The following is a 24,851-nucleotide window of genomic DNA, read 5'->3' on the forward strand; positions in this document are numbered from 1 at the left end:
TATTTTTTTTTTTTTTAAGTAAAGGCGAACGACAAAAGCTCCAACCTTTACTCTACCCTTTTTACTTCAATGCGAATATAAAAAAGATAAAAAAAAGAACAAGATAGAGAGACAGAGGAAGAAAAAGAAAGATAAAGAAAAAAAGAAAGAAAATTATCGCTGGGAAATATTAGCTTTCCTTGTATCCTATTATCATGGAGGTTCTGTAAAAAAAATCACTTTGCTTATCCACGAGCACGAATCGCTGCATATGATGTATACGTTAAACGAAAGGGAGAATATAAAAGATGGGTTCACGTATATAATCAGATTATTATTAAAATTTTAACAGAAAGTAGAAATGAAAATAATTTTAAAATGATTATATTATACTTAAAGATATAATATAGCGTTATACAATATTTCATTAGTTATTATTATTATTATTATTATTATTATTATTATTATTATTATTATTATTATTATTATTATTATTATTATTATTAATAATTGGCATTAGGAACTCGAAAGTACATTGCCGCAAATACCAAATCCTGCCATTGTTCCCGTCCCTGAGAGCGATTCTTCCATTCGCGGTCTTCGTATTCTATTTCTTTTAGGTCTCTTCTAATATTATCCTCCCATCTACGTCTCGGTCTACCTAGTGGTCTTTTCCCGTTTGGTATACCGACCAATATTTTGTGCGCCGTTCGATCCTCCCCCATGCGCGCCACGTGACCAGCCCATCTTAATCGGCGTGATTTTACGACGTTGATAATCTCCGGTTTATTGTACAATCGATGTACTTCAACGTTATGGAGTTTTCTCCATTCGCCCGTTTCCTCATCGCGTTTTGCACCGAAGATTTTATAAAGAACTTTGTTTTCGAAAACCCTAAATTTATTTTCGTCCCGTAACGTAAGCGACCACGTTTCGCTACCACAAAGGACTTCCGGCAGGATGATTGTCCTGTTTATCCTGATTTTTAATCGCCTAGACAGCAACCGCGAGCTGAGTAATTTGTTAACCGAATAAAAACATGAATTGCCTAGATTGATTCTTTTCTTAAGTTCTTCATTAATTTCGTTCGTCTGGTTTATGATCGATCCTAAATACCTAAAGTTGCTGACCCGTACAAAAGTTTTATCCCGGACGACCAAAGTTCCAGTACTAGACCTATTTTGAACTCTATCGGTTAGCATATATTTGGTTTTTTCCGCGCTTATTTGCAGTCTTAGATCTTTAGTATTATCTATTAATATTTTTGCGTTATTCATTAATAACTCTTCATTGTCTCCTAACAAAGCAATATCGTCCGCGTATGTCAACAATTGTGTTGTCCCGTTCAACTGTAGACCATCTTTACTTTTCTGCAGTTCTTTGACAGCAAATTCCAGTACTAAATTGAAAAAAAAGAGGTGACAATGCGTCCCCCTGTTTTAACCCGCTAAGGATACTAAAATGTTCCGACATTTGGTTACCTATCCTCACTTTACCCCTTGTTTCCTTTAGGCAAAGTTGAACCAGGTTGACCAATTTTCTTGGTATCCCCTGTCGTATTAGGATTTCAAGCATTTTTTCTCGTTTTACCGAGTCGTACGATTTTTGAAAATCTATATAAAGTTGATGTACGGACTGATTGAATTCACATTTTTCTCTAAGATCTGCCGAATAGCAAAGATTTGTCGATCTATTTCTCCTAAATTCATTAATACAATATTATAATAATATTGAGAATTATTTAAATTTACAAACGATAATAATATAACGTTAAATATAAATCATACAAATCGAATGAGAATCTTATATACCTAATTAAAGTAATAACAAGAAAGAGAACAACGAATATTGTGATCATATTTATCTCATCCAATCTCACCATCGTTCGAGATTATAGTACTACCTGGTATAATTCCAACGAGTTTAGTCTATTCTCAGGAAACTATTCGTAATTAAAGTTTACATTGGGTTTGCCAAAGTGAACTGTGCATGAGAACGTGACAAAAGAAATGAACTAAATGCATTCGTTATCGATTTGACATATACATCATATTAAAACTCATAAAAAGATCGATTAAACAAATTTTTAAAACCATAAAAAAGCTTTGTTCGGTCATAAATTCCAGTGGAAAACAGGCCAAAATCTATATCTCTAAATAAATAGCTCGGCAAAAAAATAAATCGATAGAAAAAGAACAAACGATAACTATAAAGACTAGAACGAAAATTTTATTCGCTTTTAAATTCAAGATAAAGAGAGAAAAAATTGATGTCACTCAATTATTAAAGTTTGGCAAAAAAAAAAATAAATCGATAAGAAAAAATATTATATATGTATATGTGAAAACCATAAATATAAAAACCAGAAAATATTTTCATTCAATTGTAAATTCAATTTAAACAAGTAAAAATCTATATTACCGGATAAAAAATTGGGAAGAATAAATCAATAAGAAAGGAGAGTACAAAAAACGATAAATGTAAAAACCAGAAAAAATTTTCATTCAGTTGTAAATTCATATCACTGGATAAAAAACTAACCGCGAAATAAATGGACAACAAAATTTATGGAAAACGAGTTAAATCAAGAAGTAAAAAAAAAAAAAAGACAAGAAATTAAATTGACAATAACAAATATAAATATAAAAATGTATTAAGTTATTAGTTCGGTTATAAATTCTAGCGTAAATAGATAAATATATAATATATAATATGAATATATATGACTGTAATCTACTTATTTGTTTCTCTGTTTACGAAGAAGAAACATTCTAAGCGCGTCAACGTGTCCAGCTTATAAAAGTATTTGATAGAAAATCGACAACAGTCCGAGCTCGAAACGGGAACGAACGGGAACGAACGGAAACGAGAAGTCTCTCTTCTTCTTTCCTGTATCTCACATGGCAGGAAGTAAAACTCTGCTTTCTCGTTTTACTTCCCACTGAAAGCATCGTGAACACGGCGAGTTGACACGAATGGAACCATATTCAACTTCCGAGGTGTATTCAGTAGTACGAGTTTTCTATCTAGATATTTTCGATCTAACGCATTTCTACCAGAGCTTTAGGATGAAAATAGAAAGAAAGAGAGAGAGAGAGAAATTCACCATGGAATAAATACATTTCTCGATTTCGTTTCGACAGAAAATGGGAAAGATGAGAAAGCAAAGAGATTCTCTTTTCTCACTGTGTGTTTATCGCTAGAACAAGAAATTCTTTCTTGGGGATCGTTTACATCCCTCATAAGAGACGTACTCGAGTGAAGTTTTTGTCTTTCGAAAAGAAGATGAAGAAGAAGTAAAAGAAGAAGAAGAAGAAGAAGAAGAAAAAAACAAAGGAAAGAGTAAAGAAAAAAATGTCTTTCTCTTGAACAGGGGCATTCGTATCCCAGCACTTGGATGCAATTTCAAAAGTTTTTACATAACCAGCTTGAATCGTATGAAAGGAAAGAAAGAATAAGAGAAAGGAAGAAAGGAGAAATGAGATGAAAAATAGAAAAAGAGAAAGGAAAGACGGTGTGTCGCGGAGCAGAAGCGACCACTTTGTATTCGCACGATACTTATAAAGGGTGTACGACGCGTGGAAAGAGAGTCGTGCCGAATGCACGAGATTCCCTTTTCTTTTTTCCTTTTTTGTTTTTTGTCGAGTTGCAACTTCAGCGTTACCATGAGTACAAACCGTGTTTGCCTTTTCTGAAGTATCTTTTCCTTATCTCGAGGTCTTTGCCGAGACAGACTGGAAACCACCATGGCGCCACCACATGACTACAATAGACACGATCCTTTGTTTCTCTAAATTAAAAAGCTCGCTAAGAGATTCTTAATTCAATGCTTAGCACCCCACGCCACACCACGCCACGCCACGCAACAATGTCCACCCCCTTTTACTTTCCCTCGAACACCACCTCCCGCTATCCTGTTACACCGTTGTTGAAAATAAATGTACGCTGAGATACCTGTTGCTACGGCCAACAAGCCGGATGTAACAACTACAAATACCATTTACGACGAGGATAACCAGGATGAAGAATAGGAAACGCGAGGTGGAGGACAATTTTTCGCGCCATTTCCGTACCCCTTTTCCGTCCTACATCTTTTCCAAAGATATCACTACGACACAAAACTTTTCATACTACTTGACAAAAGAGAAATACCTTTTTTGTTATTCTTAAACGATGGAAGTCAAGTTTTATTGTGATCTAGGTGAAACAAAGAATGATATTTATGTCGAAAAATAAAAGGACAAATAAAACATTTTCAAAATCAACATAGTAATTAATTTTTTGACTAAATTGACTATGCATAGGTATGTACACCTTCACCTTCTTCATCCTCGTAAAATTCTCTTTAAACAATTTTTATCTCAAGTACAACACGTTCTTCCTAATGATTCAAAATAACAGGTAGTTCTTACACGAGTTGGTAGTAGCTTACATGCAAATAAGGTAATGATTTTTATGGTAAAAAGCTCCAAAGTAGAGAAATAAAAAGAGAAATGAGATTTCAACTTTTTGTTCTCAAGTAATTATACTTAACACATTATAAGCGGGAAACGACGAATGTCATTTTTTTATTTATTAAATAATTATTTTATATTTATATTAAAATTTTCCTTTTATATAAATTTATATATATTTATATTTTTATTTTATAATAAAATGTTATAAATTTTTCATAAATTATATTTATATATGTATAATATATAAATATTATATATAATAATATATAAGTAAAAACTCTATTTTACATGTTATATAAAAAATAAAATAAAATATTTATATTATTAAAAATTAATAAATAATATTATATATTTATTTATTAAAAAAACCTAATGTTTATAAATAGAAGCTATTTTATGCAGAAGGAATTTTGCGTCCGAACTGTAAAAATTCACCCGCTACACGGTTAGACTTTGGCGGCAAAGTTCCAGCGCAAGATGTGTTAATAATAAAATAATGTCAGTTAAATCGGATAAGAAAGATTGCAATTTTTATGATAGTTTGTTTAAAATCAATCGATTTTTCATTCTCATTCTCTCTTATTCTTTATACATATTTTTCTTTTTTTTTTATATTAATTACTTTCAGTACAAAGTTATACTCGTATCTCGAGCTCGTGTTTTTTCGCTTATGCGAACTTGGATTTAGTCGCATTTTTACGCGATTTTGCATAATACACGTCCGCTAGTTTCTTTTTTCTTCGCTTGTTTTTTTCGTTTATTTCTCTTCCTCACGCGTTCATCTTCATCACATGAACATACGTACATATGTATGCATGCATGTTCGTAATGTAAACTGATTCAAGGATAACGTAGGAGATCGTTCACGTACAAAAACTCCCATAGAAAATAGAGCGAATAATAACTAACTGAAATGAGAGTACGTCTGGACTGATAGGGATACTGCAATACATATATACCCATATCTATGTATACATGTAGATTGTAGAGATATACATAAACGAGTACATTTACTAGAGTACCGTCGTGCAATCGGAGATCGCCAGAAAAAGATATTCTCGTGTTATTGCACTCTCGATTTATCAGAGAATCGTATAGAAAAAACGCGGACGAAGTGTCCTAAGGACCGACAGTTTCATCTTTATTTTTTTACTCTCTCTCTCTCTCACTCTCTATTTTGTAGTTATTTTCAACGATAAGAAAAATAGTTTCCTGCAGTCAATGACGTTTCATACGAGTTTGATCGAAATCTCAAACAACATTTGGACATTTTCTTTTTTTTTTTCATCCACATACTACTACTATTACTACTACTGTTATATACCCAATGTGCGAATATTTTGTGGAGTCAGTGTTCCATTGACTGTGTCTACTTCCTCTAGTGGCCTTGTATGCAAAATAAAAGAGAAATAAAAAGATAGAGATGGTATAAAAACGTTGTCGAAGACGTTCTTTCAATGGAATCTAATCTATGTATAATAGCTAGCAAAACTTGTCAAGTAGCACGTAGCTACTGCATGTCGAACTGTGTTGAACAAGATACTCAACGCATGATAACACCACCTGTTCTGATGCACCGAACAAAAAGCAACTTCAACGTGTCGTTAGTGACTTACCCCTCTTCTCCCCCCCCCCTATACCTACCCTATAGCCCTATATGGGAATATCTGCTACTACAGCGTTCAACGCTCTCTCTTCTAACACAATAATTGGATAGGATTATACTGGTATATATCATCTGACGATTAAAACAAGATTTTCAAATAATAATAGTAACAATGAAGAAGAATTAATAATAGGATGTTACAATTTAAAATTGGAATTATCGGAATATTTCATCTCTTAAACCATTACCAGCTAAAATACAAATTGAAAAAAAATAAATTAAATTAACTGTATAATGATATTCATACTAACCAAATAGAACTATTTTTGTAACAATTGTTTTTTTTTTATTTCAATATAAAAATTATTTTATATCATTGATTAATAATTTAAAATAAAATAGTGAGAATTTGTAATATTTTTATGAAGCACGAGATACGATCTTATGATTTCAACGAATATATTTCATTCTGAAGTTGCAGTTCTTAAAAAAAAATTTGCAAATGCGTCTCAAAAAAGGCCATTGGTGGGTAATGGGTTAAATTATCAATCAATTATTTAATAATTAGGTAAATAAAAAAAAAAGAAGAATTTTCATAATTTTCATTTGTAATTTCATTTTCATTTCATCAGTAATTTTCATTGGAAACGAGAACGTCGAATTATCAGAATTGTTCTTTTCTATAAAATTGAACGAATAACTCTTTTATATATTTGTTACTTTTATACTAAAAAATAAACCTTATATTAGATCTACAAGTAAGTTTCCAGCGTTTTTTCATAAAATTTGAGGGTTTATTCTGAAAAAATGGTTACATATTTTTCATTAGAAATATTGTCCATCGGAAAATACAATTTTTTCCCATCTTTCTGAGAATTTGTAAATTCCGGACCAAAAAAAGTTCTCGTCTTTTGAGCCCAAAAACGTATTGAGCCAATTTTTGATTCCCTCTACTGAAGTGAAGCGCATTCCGGTAAGAGCATTCTGCATCGTCCGAAACAAGTGGTAGTCGGATGGCGCCAAATCTAGACTATAAGGCGAGTGAGGCAGAATTTTCCATCCACTATTATCCAAGTAGTTTTTGACCGAAGCAGCAACATGTGGCCGAGCGTTGCCGTGGTGAAAAATTACGGACTCGTGCCTGGTCTGATATTCTGGCCGTTTTTCCGCCAATGCCAGGTTCAAACGAATTAGTTGGGTTCGATACAATAATCCTTTGATGGTTTGATCACTCGGAAGCAGTTCGTAGTATATGACACCCTTCTGCCCCGACCATATGCAGAGCATGACCTTATTCATGTGAATATTTCGCTTCGGCGTCGATTTGGCCGGCTCGCCAGACTTTGCATATGTTTTTTTGTGTTTAGGATTATCATAATAGATCCACTTTTCGCCACCAGTGACAATACGATGCAGAAACGACTTTTTTTTATGCCGCTGCAGCAACATTTCTTACATGCAAAGTCGCCGTTCGACATCTCTCAGCTTCAACTCGTACGGCACCCAATTTCCAACTTTTTGGATGAATCTTAAAGCTTTCAGGCGCAGGGAAATGGCTTGTTGTGTGACGCCCAATGATGCAGCAAGCTCTTCTTGAATTTGACACGGATCCTCATCCAGCAAAGGCTCCAATTCCTCGTCTTCAAAATTTTTCGGCTTTCCGGAGCGCTCCTTGTCTTCAACGTCAAAATCACTATTTTTGAACCGTTTGAACCACTCAGGACACGTCAATTCACCAATACATTCCGCCCCGTAAGTTTCCAGAAGCAAACGATAGGCCTCAGCTGCACTTTTCTTCATATTAAAGAATAGAAGCAGCGCTTCCCGCAAATGACGCTTATTTGGCACATAACTTGCCATGTTTTTGCTTCATAAAATATATGACGCCGATAGAAATGCGCAAATATGATGATGCAATGTTTTTAACAGATACACAAGCTTCGAAAATGACACATGAGATGTGACATTTCTGCCCGGAATCTACTCGTGACACTTTCTATTTAAAAACGCTAGAAACTTACTTGTAGACCCAATAAATTGTAATAATATACGGTAAATTTAGTGCTTTTCTGTATGCGAACAAGTAATTTAGTTAATAAGCCCTAACTCGGGGAAAATTCATTTAGGAACTTAATAAGTAGATAAAGTACGAACGATTTTATTATTTTATAAACCATAATGTTAACATGGCGTGAATAACTTTATAATATGCGATACTCCATTCGCCGAATTTCATATTGCTGGTTTAGTAATAGAGAAATTATTAATGTAAGGATGAAAAATAAATGATTTCGTCGTTACAACGAATTTCATATAAATAGCTGTATTAACAATGAAAACATAAATAAAAAAAACAATGTTCACGTTATACTCAGCATTCTTGTCTTACAATTAAAGAAAAACCATAAGCTTCGATTGAAATAAAAACGTACAGCTAACAAAATCTTTCTTTTAATTATCGATATTAATTCTCTGTGTGTATGTATGTGTGCTAATTAAAAAATAGAAAATAATAGTAAATTTTGATGAAAATAATAAAGTTCAATTATTAGAATCTTTCTCTTGATTGTCGATATTAATTAACCTTGTTCTTGTGTGACCATTAAAAAAGTACTAACAGTAAGTTTTGATCGAAATAAAAACGTTGAACTGTCAGAATCATTCCGTTTATTATCGATTAAATATTTGACAATTCGAAAAAATAATAATATTAATAGTAAAAGCTATAAACCAAAAAAAAATAAAAAACGTAAAATACTTTGATATCTTCATTATAGATTAATTGTATCGATTGTTGGATAAATTGATTGGTGCCAAAAGAATCACAAAGTCTTGGCAACGATATAGAAAAGTCTTATAATAATAAACGATTTCAAATAGTAATATCGATATCGATGAAATATCGAAATATTCGTGAAGAAGAACGATTCCGTTATACCGTTATTCCGAAAGAAACGGAAATACTGGGCGAATGCAGTATCGAACTAAACCACCGCTGGAAAAAGTGATTCACTCTGAACAAGACCCCGATAACTTTACCTTTCTATTATTTCTTTTTCTCACACATACAGATACACTTTGTATAGCTATAAAATTTCTATCGTTAACGAAAATGGCGAATATAATTGCGATTACAACACAGTTAACGTTCTGTGATTATTTAAATCTTAGGATTATCATTTTCGAAAGTTAAAAGACTAAACATTTTAAATGCTCTTCCTTTATTCAAAATGAAATAAAATTTCCTTAAATTGTAAAAAAATAGAATAAAATATAAATACTGACTCAACCTTTCAATGATCATGATAAAAATTTGCAAACCTTTGTATGAGATAGACTCGAAACTTTTCAATCCTCCTATACATAGAAAAACTACTCTTCTTTTATAAATTTCATGTGCGTAAAATGTTAATTCATACAGCAGATTATACTTGTAATAAACAACAAATAAATTCTGAACGAACTTTTCGTGCAATATAACATTTACAATTATACGTTAATAAGAAGAAAAAGAAAAAAGAACAAATATAAAAATAAATGTTCGAAGCTTTCGACATTTTTTTCGGCTTTTCGTCAAATTCAATGTATTTATTTAATCTCCAAAGCTTCCACTTTGCAGTTAAAACTCGAATCACACGTTGTAATTCCGTTCGTTCTTTCCTTCTAATTCCACTCGCTTCACACCTCATACCCCTGACCACGCATTCTTCGTTCGACGTTTTTATACATACTATGCACGCACACACGAGCACACGTCCAACACACACATACACATACATATATACAATAGTATCAGTAAGATCGGCTTTCGAGAGGGCAACGTGATAACCAATCCCGATTTCGTTTCACACAAAAATCGTACTATTTCCGATCGAACGCAATCTGTACCATTAATCGATAGTATCTACAAGAGCGAATGAGAGAAAGAGAGAGAGAGAGGAATAGTGTAAAAAAAGAACGAGTAAAAAATTGGAAAAATGAATTAGCTTTCCCCCCTCTCTCTCTTTCTCTCTTCCCTCACTTTTTTTGTCCCCACCCACTTCTACATTTTTATTTTTAAAAAGATCCTATGAGAAACTTCTCGTTGATCGTGCATATCAAATTCAGTATATGTATACGTATTGCGTCATGTCAAACTGAAAATCTGTTTGGCAGACGAATTACGTTACAATTTGATTTCACTCGATATTCGGTTTTTATTTTTTATTTTATTTCTTCTCTCTCTCTCTCTCTCTCTCTCTCTCTCTCTCTCTCTCTGTCCCTCTCTCTCCCTCTTTTTTTACGAACGAATCTCAATTATTTCGAATTTACACAAATCGAATCGTGCACGCACGAAAAAGTCATTTTACAAAAGCTTTTTTTATATCCTACGATATTCATGTTATTTCTAACACGATAGTTGGCAATTTATACTTGAATTAGTAATCAATATTAGACCTTTTTTTTTATATGACGAGGATTTGATCAAAAAGAAAAGGGAAATAAATACTTTCCAATTAAAATAACTTTTATCCTAGATGATTATTTTATTTGATCCCTTCAAAACTTATCCTACAAACGTTTCTACCTTCGAACTCAATAAAGTTTTGTCAAGCGTACATTAACTACTAAGAGGATAAACGTTTAACATTAATACTCAAAGTAGCTATTATCCTTCTCACATATGATATAAGATTTAATTGACTATATATAAATTATAATAATTCAAATATTGTGATGGGGAAAAAATGAAACGAATAACTTTAATGATTTATTTTTAAACTCAACTAAATGTAACGTATATCATTGGTAAGTTTATTAAATCGCTTTGCATTTACTTAAATTTGCATTTAAAATCATTGCAAATAGCATAGCAGAGGTCAACGCTAGGAGCAATTAAGTTCACTGAGTACCGACAGATGTAAACAACGAGGATCCAAAGTGAATTTTAGTGTGACGCTAAACATATGAAAGCGACGTGTTTCGATCATTAACCCTTTACTGATGAAACCGTAATAATACATTTTGTTAAATGCGTGTTCGCAATACCGATTAACTGTTAATTTACGAATACGACTTTTTTTTTGAATTTTTAGGCATTCATTTAAACAAAATATTCAGAAATAAAAAGATTTACTAAATTTCTTTAACGTTATCATTTTTTGAATGATATAAATGACGTTAATATCGTTGAAATAATACGTTTAAAAGACGACGATGATGAAGAGATTGTCGTAAAAGATAGAATTTAACTCGATACCTGTTAACACATACTGTCAGAAACGATAATATTCAAGACGCATTCGCGAACCGCTAATAGAGTAAACGCATTAAGCGACGTAGACATGGCACATTCAAATTACAAGTCTTCGAGCAAATTTCGACGTGCTTCAGTTCACGAAGAATTTCGTGCTAAGGAACAAAATACGTTCATATGATAAATACCGACTTAACTTAGTTATGAATATCTTAAGCTTGAATTTTGATCACGTAATACGATATCATATTTCCTTTTGCTTTATATGCAACTTTATCCGTTAAGATTGAAAATTAACATCGAAATTATAATACGGAACAATTAGAATGCAATTGTTTATATCTTCGTTTGAAAAAAGGAACCACCATAATTAGTCAGAAATTTAATAAATTTATAGTCCTCCATTGAATACCAAAAGTCCAATATATCGGCTTGAAGAAAAAGTATCTATTTTTACTTTCAATTCTATCTTATATCTGAAATACTTAAATGAAAATTAATAGAGTTAAATAAAAGTCCAATTGATGGTATTTTTGCATGGATTGAACGATATTTAAATTAAAATTAGTACGAATCGATCAATATCAAAACTTTATCTCGTATCTTTGCTATCAATTTTGTCTTATACCTGAATCGACATTGGTTGATATTTAATTAAAAATTAATAGATATCCATCAGAATGCAATTTATGATATCTTTGTTTGGATTGAACGATATTTAAATTGAAATAGAGACCAATCAGAATGAAAGTCTTACGATATCTTTTCATTTATTTTCTATTCCATTTTATACGTTAAATTGTACGTTACTTTAAAACATGCAAAATTTCTTTTACGATTGTTTCAGATCGAACACAAAAGAATTTTTATTTAATATATCAGTCACGAATATAAATATTTTATTTGAAAATGAAAAAGATTAATAATATATAGGCCCAATAAAATAAAATAAAATAAATAAATAGCCAATAAATAAATAATCAATAAAATAAAATAAATAATTAGCCAATGAAAAAACTCAAAACTTTTCAACCCTCCTCGTGAATTTAAGAAAAACTTCCATTCGAGTTAACTTCATCCATTATTACTTCATATTACCTATTACCTTATTTTACCTAAGAATCGATAGTACAATTGTTGAACTCGCTTTGTCCAGATAAGGTTCAATATCATTCATCAAACTGTCTCTAAAATGAAAAAAAAAGAAAAAAGATTTGTAAGAGACGAAGTTAAAGGTACATTTAAAAGGTCGATTCTTGTCTAGTCGTGATTTTATTGAAGTTACGAGAGGAAACCTCGAACCGGACACGCCTGGTCGGAACTGCTAACATTCTCAATGTATTCGTGACTACCAATGGAGCGAAGGAAAACGCAAAGAAGTGCCAACGGAGCGATTTAAAGTACGATTCCTCGAGTGAATTTCAATGCGATTGCCTATGAGATATTCCCGGGATCGCAATAAACAGCAAATAGAGAAACCTTTCCACTCTCGTATCGTATTTTCTCCCTATGCGACAACCCGTTGAATGTTTGATCTTTATGAATTTAACCTATCCCTCTCTTTCTCGCTATATATATATATATCTATGTATCTCTTTGTCTTCTTCACTCTCGTTCACGTAATTTTAACATACATGACGTTTTTATAATTATTTTCTCTCGTATGACGACGGTGCATTACCTCGTACGATATTACTTTTCTCTCAAGCATGTCACAGAGTGGCATATTTTGTTCCAACCTTTCGACTTTTCAAAAACATTCAACATTTTCAAAAGCACGAAGTCTAATTTGTAAATTCATTCGTGGTTGAATTTTTTTTTGCCCCCTAGAAACGTCAATCTTCGTCCTAATGGATTGCTATTATTATTATTATTATTATTATTATTATTATTATTATTATTTTAAATTTTATTTTTATTCATTTTCACACGATCGAACGTGTGCGCATGCACATATGCATTTTGATATTGTTAAAAGCTTATGTTTGAGATAATACATGAGAAACAGATATTGCAAATCTACTAATTATCGTTACGAAAGTTCTCTTTAAAATAAAATAAAAATACAAATGAAATACCCATCTCGTGATTGCTTTTATACAAACAATTTTAACTTTTTAATAAAAACAATAGCGTTGCCTAATGAAACATTCATTTTTCAATAAATAATATAAAACTTTGTATGCGAAATAAATTGAAAAATAAATCGAAGATTTATTTCAAGTTACACGCTTAAACTAATTTAATAACTAGTATCAATCTTTTACAAACCATTTTGAAACAAAATGATGTCAATCAAATGATGTGTCGATAATCAACGTCAAATCAATATATTGATAATTAAATTAAACATAATGTCAAGTACATTTAGATAGTAATTATTAGATTATTGACTATCTATATCATAGATATACATATGTACCTAAACATACTGTTTAATTGTATTTAGCAATATATATATAATAAATTAATTTCCTTTATAAATAGAAAAACAATTCTAAAATAAGAACAAAAAAGAAGGTTTAATTCTGTATGAATTTTCACGTTTTATATTATTATATCACGTTTCCCGATAATATCGACTATTTTTATTACATTCTTTTTATTTTCTTCATCGATTGGCCAGTAAAAAAAAAAACAAAAGTGTTGATGGATGGAGAAAAAAAATTAAATAGAGATGGAAAAACTTCGAGCACGGTTCTACCAATATTAAAACGAAATTTGTATCGTTTTCATTGACTATGCTCCTTTCATTTCTCTCTGTAATTACATGTTAAATTAATACCCGTTCCATTATGAAACAGATTTTAAAACGAAGCAAATGAAAAGTTCTGTAATATCGTTAAAATATTCAACAAATTTTTTACTTGCTATAACAATTGACTTTTATCCTCGCTCATTTTCTTTCAATAATAGTTTAACACAGGTCAAAAAGTTCAGAAGTTTATTTTAGCTAGATGTTAGTTTATATTACTTTGCTTCGATTCTACCAATGTCAAATATGTCTCACAATCAGCAATGCTCATTTGAACGATGGCATTCGAAAATCGTCTACAAAAGTGAGCACACATACTCGAATGACAATTGTCGAATCGTTTCTCCTGTGAAGCGTAACGAACGTGTTAGCATAGAAGAGAGTAGTTTGAGGGTAGCTGAATGAAAGGAATCACTGGATAAAATTCGAAGAACGAACGTGCTGCAGATCGATCTCGGCATCCCGATAAGAGGAATGAATTGAATTATTTGTTCTGAAAATATATATATATATATATATATATATATATATGTGTGTATATCATACTACATAGTTATGTGTAGGTATCTTGTATACAGGGTGATCCACAAAAAGTATTACAAACCAAAAACAAATATTAATATTATATATCGAATAATATTTCATGTGTAATCACAAATTAATAATGATAATTATTAGAAAATATTTCAACTATTTGACCTGTTCTATCTTATTGAAAGATAGAAATGTTATTAACTTGTTTAAATAGAAAAAAATAATTAATTATTTGATAATGATTCTTATAATAGGTAAAAAAAATGAAACTAAAAGTTGACTTTTCATTATTGTCGAACGCTTATTTGTCAAGTTGGCGTGTTTGATCTCTTTATATTTCTAGACGAGGCAAGCTCGTTCTCATTGTGCTTTGTAGTTCCACTCGGTTACACCTTCTGGTTCCACGGGCAGCATCACACTTTCCTTTCTTTCCGATAGAACTAACTTTTATATTTTCCACGTGAGAGAACGAATTATCTTTCAAGCCACTTTGGCTCGATACTGTCTTTGTTTTTACTTATCCTTCTTGAATATTCAACTTTGGAACAAAGTAATATTCAAGAATAAATTGAAAAGGTATAAGGTGTGTGTGTGTGTGCACCTATATATAATAAAAGTTTCGAATTAAAGAAAAAAATCTTAATTACGAATCAGAGCGAACTATTCTAAATCGATTCTCAATTTGTTCGCAATAATAATTGATATTATATTGCGCATAATAAATATCATAAATATTCATGACTGTAGTAGATGTATCTTCAAATATAAGAGCTAGGTATGATATCGAGAATTGCGCAAGAAGTTGTTAGGTAACATTTTGCATATTTTCTGAGAAATCTTGTAATATGAAGAGTCTTTCTTTCTCTCTCTCTCTTTCTCTCTTTCGTCGACCGAAGGAGCTTAGAAACGAGGGAGAAGTTCGAAAATGAAAGATGCATGATTCGGTCTCTTTACTAGGAAAGCAAGGCAAAGCTGAAGTGATTCGGAATATCGTAACTCCAGACCTTTCTACTCGCATACTGAGTAAAAGGAAGAGAAATTGCAACTTTCCGCGAGAGCAATGCGGCTTAACAAAAATAAGATATGGTGAAAGAAAATCTGGAAGATCCTTTTTACTTGAATAAATTTTATCATACTTCTTTTATATATATATATATATACTTAAATTTGAATAAATCAAAATCAACTTTATCGAAATATTATATGAATTATATTTTTAGTTCGATCAAACTTCTTCATTAAAAAAGGAAAAAAAACAAGAAACTTCATTTATCAAACGAATGTAATATTTCAATAAATAAATAAATAAATAAATAAATATAATGTATATAAACAATTATTCTCGATTATTCATAGTTTTGTTATTTCGTTATGAACTTTTGTATTGCGTTTGCTTACAATGATGAGAGAATGCATTTATTGTTAGCATGAAATTATTTTAAGGGGAATTAAAAATGAAAAAGTAAATATACGTATAATACATACATACGTATCTGCACGTTTGTATTAACACAAAAATGAGTTTGCTTATTCAAACAATGACGCGTATATTCTTCCAACTTTCCGAGTTATGTCCTACGTTATACAAATCATATTCCAATATCTTCTTTTCGCTACCTTTATTTATTTTTTTATTTCGATCTATTCATTTTCACTCATTATTTTATTTAACATAAATAAGGTTATCGTTATTCATAAAAACTTTAATATACAATATCTCAAAGCTGTAGATATATACATAATGTAATATATGTATACAAAATATAGAAATATATACCTCACATATTATTATTATTATTGTATAGATATCATATATCATTGGAATAGAATATATTTTAGTGCATACCTGTTACACATCACAGTCTACTGAATGCAATTTAGGCATCACTCATGCAAACAGTGATTCTCAAATGTAGTGGAAAGCGATAACCAATACAAAACACATCGTAGTCGTTTAAACGTTCATCTAGGAATATTCAAGTTTTACTTTAAATTGGTATATTTTAATTTGAATATTTTCTCTTTTTCAGGAAAATAAATTAAATGCATACCTAACTATCTATACCATTATCGTGAAACATTTTGAGAATGGATCGTTTCGAAGTAGTTTCATTTTCCTTTCAGTGAAAGCATCGAAATAGGGAAGAGAATCGAGAAAGTTCAGTTTAAACGCAAATTGCTCGATGCATATATATATATACTATATGTATTTAACATACATATACATATATGTGCATGGATACGCTAATAATATTAATTCTCCAAAACTTGAACAATTCAGAAAACTCGTATTATTATTTGCTATTATTGAAGAATAGCTTTTTTCTTAGTTCAAAGACAAAGATAAATTGATGATGTGTGTGATGGTACAAATTGCTCGTTTCAAAGGTTTCTAACCAAGATGGTTCGAAGAGGAGAATCACTCTAGACCGTGCATATACACATATATACATCGAGTGTGGAGTGATGTGGTATGATGTATGTGTATGTGTCTATGTATTCATATATGCGTAGTAATATGTTATATGAATGTGCGTGTAACGAGGATGCTTTGTCTACAACTATTAGGATTCACACAACGTCTATGAAGTTTGGGAAATGACGAGGGCGTTAGCTCTGCTGCTATCTCTTTATCGATTAGCTTGCACGTGATTAAACTGTGATGTGATAAGCGTGCGTAAAAAAGAGATTGCGTAATTAATTCATTTTTCCTACCAAATATTATCCAATCACTTTTGATAAACTAAACAAAAAAATTATATATATTTATCAAATGAAAATATTGACCAAATAAATTTCCAAATCGTAGAAAATATATGAGATATGTTGATGAATTTAGAAATAAATTAGTTTAATAGGATAAAAGTTATTGAATGAAGTTACGATGACATACTAATAGACTTATTTGTTATCAAACTTTTGCACGTTTTAGAATTGATTCCAATCAAAGTTCAAGCTAAAGGAATGAGATTTTCCCTTTAAGAGGAGAGTAGTAGTATCTAAAGTTTCGTAAAACGGAAGAACGTCTTAACGATGCGAAATCGATCGAACGTGTTTACAAAAGTCTCATTCCTATTTCAATATCCATTGCGAGGAACGTTGGCATTCAACTGGCAGGCAATTCTTGTTCCCCCTGTTGGATAATATCAAAGAATTGGTTACTTTCATAGGGTTTGCTCAATAGTTATCGAGTTTATCGCTTTGCTTTCTTTCTGACTGAGTTAACCGTCAAGTCGTTTCAAAGATGAACAATCTAACGAATGTCTCGAACCAATAGCTTTTTCTTTTATTTGTATGATATAACGAGCTTTCTCACAGTTACGCAACGTGTTCGATTTTTCGATCAGACATTAGGACAAGTAAATACAACTACAATATATATTACATATATATGATCAAACTTCTTACTAATATTTATATATAATAATAATTTCAACAAATAATCGAAACCTATGTGAATGGGTTTGCAAAGTTTTCAACCTAACATAGAAACAATTTTTTCTCAGTCAAACTTACTTTCATTTTTAAGAGAAGTAAAAGTTTTTATTAATTGAAACTTGAAACTTTTCAAAATTAATGTATATTATTATATAATTAAATAAAAATTTATTAAAAGTAGACGATATGTCGAAAGAGAAGAAATTTCCATAGATATTTTATTAGATCTATGAAGAATGTTATTCTATAGAAATAGTAGTCAGTAATATTTTTGGCGCATTATAGAAATTCATACTGTAGAAACTCCCGTTGTACGATATTCTATCGTATGTACTAAAGATAATTCGAAAATTCAACAGCAATTTCAACAAGTAAATAGATATCTAATGTTCGATAATTGTATGAAATGTATAGTTAGATAAATATCTATCGACTAGATCTAAATTTGCGAATACTTGCATATCGAACTAGATTCCAAGCTCAATTAACAATCCTTACAGATGGGAATTTGATATGAAAACTGGAACCGAAAGTGGCTTGCTTCTCTACAACACTGGTCAATATGCAGATTACTTGGGGATCGAGTTATTCGAAGGAAAGATTCGACTGTTGATGAACAAAGGAAATGGTCCGACAGAATTAATACATGGCAATGTGGTGTCCGATGGTAAATGGCATCGTATTATCGTCGACTTTAGTCCAAGTAGTATTGGCATAGCCGTCGATCGTCAAGAAAAGACGATAGCTTTGCCTTCCGGCGGCAATCGTTACCTGGACTTGGCCGATACGCTTTATATCGGTGGTACGGAACTCAATAAACGTGCCAGAGCACTGGGTAAAGGGCTTAGTTCAGGTGATGTGAGTTATAAGGGTTGTCTTCGTAACATGATGCTGGACAACAAGGAACTCGGCTTACCCGATGTCAAGGTTAGTCAAGGTATAGTCGTAGGATGCGTTTGGGGATTTCCTTGCGTTGAAGTCGATCCATGCGTCAATGATGCCCTTTGCGAACAACTGGGCGTTAATTCGTTCAAATGTACCTGTGATCAGCCTCTCTGTATCAAACCCAATTTCGCTGAGGACTACAAGGTTTGATAATCGTTTTGATAATCGTTTTGATAATGGTTCGATTCACCGATGAAATTCTATGAAATGATCTATTTGAATTTACTTTCAGGTTTACTCGAACGCTAACCTGCCCGTCAATTTGGAGATTCTATCTCTTTCACCGCTTTCAGTATCAGAAGGTGAACACGTACTTGTTACGAGTGAAAATATCGGCATGGTCTTAGACATTGCCAAGTATGGTGTCGAAGAGGATGGCGTTCTTTTTAATTTGGTTACTCCACCTACTTATGGAACTTTGGCTTTGGACTTGCTAAATTCAAGAACCGAGCGTTCCTTCACTTTACAAGATATCAATAGTGACAAGGTAATATATTTGTCTTCTCTGTACAAAAAGTGTTTAATAAATATTGTTCATTATTTTCGTGATAATTATAAATTTAGTGAAGTAAAAAAAGTAAAAAATGTTATTGGTAAAGTCATGCTTAGTCCCGATTCGTCATACGAGCAGCCTCTATAGATAGTACAGCTTGTAAAGACTAAGTTTAGAATGGTTGGGGCTGTGTGCTCGTGCTTGATCTCCCTTGCTCTTGCTTGCTCTCTTCACTCCGCAAGCCACACTTAATTTATCCAACGACAGTAGCCTATTTATAAACACCGCCACCACTCATTAATGTTTTTTCCCTTGGATTAAATCGAGTAGAAAGTTGCTTATCTCCGAAACGTTACTCTTCCTGATACTTACCTAAGTCTTCTTCCTACAAGCTTTATTTAACTAGTCGATTACTTTGTAATCGTTTTATTTTTGCTTCGTTAATTCTTGAAATCGACGAGACGAGACGATATCCTGATCTTCATACCTAACCTTCCGTTATTAATTTTGATTAGAATCGTAGTAGTTTCTAAGCAAAACACACACACACAAACCAGTTGATATATATTTATATATATACATAAAGCTACTTGGATATAATGGATTCTCTATTCTTGAAACAATCTCAAGTTCGTTACACTTCGACTAACCGTAAATTACCATGTAATTTACGAATTACGTTAACAAAGAGAAAGAGAGTCCTTCCATCAAACATAGAAGCCACATATACCGCACATCACTATGGATAATTTCGAATTCTCTGCTTAAAATGAATTCATTGATATATCTAGTGCTTCGTTATCAACGAATTCTACTGTTCCCTCTGTATAATTCATTGTTAATGATTTTCCGTGGAATCAATTATGTGAAACAGAGTAAACGAATTTTGTTTTAATTGGAGATTAAGTAGCGTATACTATGAGTTAACTTTGAGTATATAGCTAAATAACCATACCGATGTAACACGATGAATTTACAGAAAATATATATTTTCAAACATGTCCTCGAGTCAAGTTATTTCAGGGATATTGAATTTCAAAGCGAATTCAATAAAGTACACACTCTCGTACACGTTCGTTAGTTCGTTCGTTCATTCGTTCATTCGTTCATTCGTTCATTCGTTCATTCGTTCATTCGTTCATTCGTTCATTCGTTTATTCGTTTATGACTATACTCTGACTAGACATATGTTGACTGTAACACACTATACTATTGTGTGAATAATTCCATTCGTGTAAACGGTATAATAATTTGTTTTACGGAAGGATGCATGGTTAATAACAGTATATATATACCTGTATGGTGGTTACCCTTATGACAGATACAGTACATGCACGATGGAAGCGAAACCACAGAAGATAGCATGATACTGGAACTGACGTTGGTGGCAGGAAGGGGATACACGCTTCCAGGATATCTCCGAGGAAGACTCAGGTTTCCTCTTCATGTCAACGTCACCCCTGTCAATGACCCGCCACTTTTAGAAATACCAACGGCAAAAGTGCTACGATTGGCTCAAGTAAGTATTTTATAGAAATATCTGAAATTCTTTTTCCTCATCCATTTTCTATTTTATAAAACCTAAATCGTTTGTAATTCGAATTTCTTTTTTTTTTATAAGAACATGTCAAATAAAATCTGTTAAAGTACCTATTATCTGTAATCATCACGATGGGATTAAGTTGTTAAGGATTTTTACTCTTCCTCTCTCTCTCCCTCTCTCTCTCTCTCTCTTTCTCTCTCTTTCTATCTCTATATGCATACAATTCTGCATATAATAACTCTCGTGGGTTAATCGGGGTCAAGCGAAGACTTTTTTGTTCCCCCTACCAGATCGTAGAGAACGTGACAATTATACCGCAACGAGATCGATTTTCCTATAAGCTATTAAGCGATAATAATGATATAGTATGTATCATGGCTTTCAACGAAACGAAAATTTCCTTGACTCTGATGTAAATCGTTTCTTACGATGATTATCAAAGCCCGGTTCCTAAATTGGTTAGTTCGAAGCAAAAAAATAATGCACTTTTTACATCATAGCATTTTTATTGTCACTACGTTCGCCTTGGTCAAGCAATTAATCTTTTAACCGCTGCTTCTAACAGGGCACTAGAAAAACTTTAACAAAAGAATTAATTTGGGCCATTGACGCGGATACACCGTCGGAAACTTTGGTCTACACGGTCCTGCGCACTGACACGGATGCTGGACATATCGAAAGAATTACTTATCCTTCTAAGCCGATCGACACCTTCACCCAAGCCGAATTAATGCAAGGGCTGATCGCCTATGTTCACCGTGGCAATGGTAATCACTTTTATTCGTATCCATTAATTGGAATTTAAGCGAAACAAAGCTAATTCTAGAATATCGGTAAAATACAAGTGTCAATAAATTCAGTTATTACATTAACATTCAAACATACAAACATTCAAAATTAAAATACCTACAGTTTTTATATTTATAATTTTATTTAAAGTCAAAAAATAAATTGCTACAAAATAATATTTACGATTACTCCAATTTCATACATAAAAAAAAACTACACTTAATTAGTAACTCTATAAAGTATAATTATGATGAATATAAATACCGAAAAATCTATAAAGAGAAGCACCAATTTTAATAAAGATAAATAAGATCGACGTTTAATTGGATTTTTGAAAACGCTTTCAGCGAAATCAAATGCTATGCTGGGTTTACAAGTGAGCGATGGAATTGAAAGCAGTCAGCCAGCATACCTACGAGTCTCTGCTTACCAACTACAGATTAAACTTTTGCATAATACTGGATTGGTCGTAGTGCATCGATCCTTCTCTTATTTAACGCCAGCAAATTTATCATTTATAACGAATTCTGACGACGATACGATAGAAATACGTTATGATATCAGTACGTCACCTCAATATGGTACGTTGCAAACGATGAAAGACGTTTCAAGCAGCTGGCAAAACACTGATCATTTCACGAGTCATGACGTGAATTCGCATATGGTTCGTTACCTTCATAATATCGGTAGTCCAGCGCAAGACGAATTTAAATTTCAAGCCAGCGTTCGCGATATTAAAACGCAACAGATCTTTGATTTTCGTATTACCTTTATCGATCTCGAATTAAAAGAGGTGAAAAAGATTCTAGTGAATTTTACGAATACCGCGGAGGTCATAATAACTGGACAAAATGTCAAATATCAAACTAATCCATTGATCACATCGCCGAACAAAATATTATTTACCTTAAGCACAGGACCAAGATACGGAGAGTTGTTGGTAACTAGACGAAAGATAAACCCTGGTGATAGTTTCACGCAAGAGGACATAGATACGGGTAAAGTACGATATCGTTTGTACAGAAGAGCCTACTCTATTATTCAGGACGAATTAGCGTTTAGGGTAAGTGCGCCACAATGCATCGACATACTCTCAACGTTATCCTTAAAACATCATTTGGCAAAGAACAGCAAGGCCGTTGAAGGAACGGAGACTTTGAAGATCGAAGAAGGCTCGAAAGTAGCCTTAAAAATGATACGTACTAATACCATGGATTATGGTGTATCATCCTTGATCTATAATATCACGATAAATCCACGTCATGGTTTGCTGGTTGTACAAAATCGTACGAAATCATTAATTCGAAGCAACGCCGTTTACTTCACTTCGGAAGAATTGCTCACTCAATCCGTTTATTACATCCATGATGATTCCGAGACAAGGGAAGACTCCTTCGAATATATTGGTATTGCCTTGGATCCCATAGATTTTATGTACGTTGGACGTTTTCGTATTGAAGTTATCATGAAGAATGACAATCCTCCAGAACGGACAGTTCATAAAACCTTTCACGTAGTATCCAAGGGTGAAAAATTAATTACTAACAAGGATCTTGCCTATACCGATAAGGATATTAATACTAAACCAAGTGATATCAAATACACGCGTAAAGATAATGGAAAGAGCGGTATATATAAAATAACTGATCCCTCCATTCAGATTCGAGAATTTACCCAAAAGAATATAGATGACGAAAAAATACTCTTCCGACATTACGGTGATGATAGTGAAAAAATCGAATACACCGTCAGCGATGGCCATTTTCGTACTGATGGTATCCTAGAAATCGAAGCAAGTCCACCATATATTAGATTGAAAGAAAGTAATGGATCAATCGTTCAGTTTAACAAAAGCGTAGTATTTCAATCAAAGGAATTAGAAATTGAGACGAATGTTTATATGCTTGAAAAAGAAGTTAAATATACCATCTGGGATAAACCTAAATACGGAATACTTTTAAAACACACGAAAGAGACTAGCGCATTTACCGGAGAAGATCTGATTCATGGTTCAATATCCTATCGACACCTGGGTTCGTCGTTGAATAAGGACGACTTTAAGTTCAAAATTTCAGCTAAGGGTGCTGAAACCGAAGGCATCTTTACGATCAAAGTTTACCCAGCGAGTTATTGGGAAGCCATGACAGTTCTGAATAACAAAACGATCTTTGTCGAGGAGTCAACGAGTCTTTTGATAAATAGAAAAAGCTTAGAGATAATGCATCCGAAAATTTCATCTTCGGAGATAATTTATTTCCTAAGAGATTGGCCACAGAATGGTTATTTGGAAATTCAAAGTCACGATGAACACATTGAGGAAAGTAAGGAGGAATATGTTGGTAATTGGGTCAAACAATTTGATCAAGCACTCATAAACGAGGGTCGTTTGTTTTATGTTCAATCTGTGATGAATCAAACGAATGATAAGTTTGTGGTTGATGTTACCAATGGGATCATGTGGATGTATGGTCTCAGTGTGAACTTTATTATAGTTCCCGATAAACTCTACGTCGAGGCTAAGAATCTAAATGTAATTGAAGGTAAAAGTGTGATTCTCGATGAAACTGATTTTATCGTGATAACTTCGTATTATGCCGGTAAGGTAACGGATTATCGAATAATTGAGAAACCAAAGCATGGCGTTGTTATCGATTCTACGAGAAATTCCCAAGTGAAGAAATTTCCGCAAAAACATTTAAATGGTGGCATGATATTGTACAAGCACAATGGTGATGAGTTTTCTAAAGATTCCTTCAAAATGGTCGTCATAGCTGGAGATAAGATCAGTGAACCCTTTGACGTTTGGATCATGATCCAACCTATCAACGATGAAGTGCCTGTCCTTGTGAATAAAACTAAATTGAACGTTTGGCAAGGTGGTTCAGTTATCTTGATGCCTTCTTATTTGGCTGCCGTAGACAATGACACTGTTCCAAGCGAGATAACGTTTAATGTAACCAGTATGAAAAATGGATACATTTCTATGCTAGGATCTGGTGTTGAGATTTATAATTTTACTCAACAACAAATCGACGAATCCAAAATAGTTTTTACACATAGCAGTAAGTATTAATAA

General features: G+C 32.4%; 1 protein-coding gene across 14 annotated transcripts in view; it reads left to right on the plus strand.

The window, feature by feature from the left end:
* kon (chondroitin sulfate proteoglycan 4-like protein) overlaps positions 1-24,851 on the plus strand; it is an 82,715-nt gene that overhangs the window by 53,204 nt on the left and 4,660 nt on the right. For all 14 annotated transcript variants that reach the window (XM_015328934.2, XM_015328933.2, XM_089174645.1 and 11 more), the window contains 5 exons: positions 18,506-19,094; positions 19,183-19,437; positions 20,765-20,962; positions 21,552-21,753; positions 22,123-24,837. In XM_015328934.2, coding sequence (XP_015184420.1) covers positions 18,506-19,094; positions 19,183-19,437; positions 20,765-20,962; positions 21,552-21,753; positions 22,123-24,837 — 3,959 coding nt within the window. The remainder of the gene's footprint in view (positions 1-18,505; positions 19,095-19,182; positions 19,438-20,764; positions 20,963-21,551; positions 21,754-22,122; positions 24,838-24,851) is intronic.

Source organism: Polistes dominula, unplaced genomic scaffold (genome assembly GCF_049000335.1).
Source record: "Polistes dominula isolate Pdom_NZ unplaced genomic scaffold, Pdom_raw_medaka contig_16, whole genome shotgun sequence".
In the NCBI taxonomy this organism is placed as follows: Eukaryota; Metazoa; Arthropoda; class Insecta; order Hymenoptera; family Vespidae; genus Polistes; species Polistes dominula.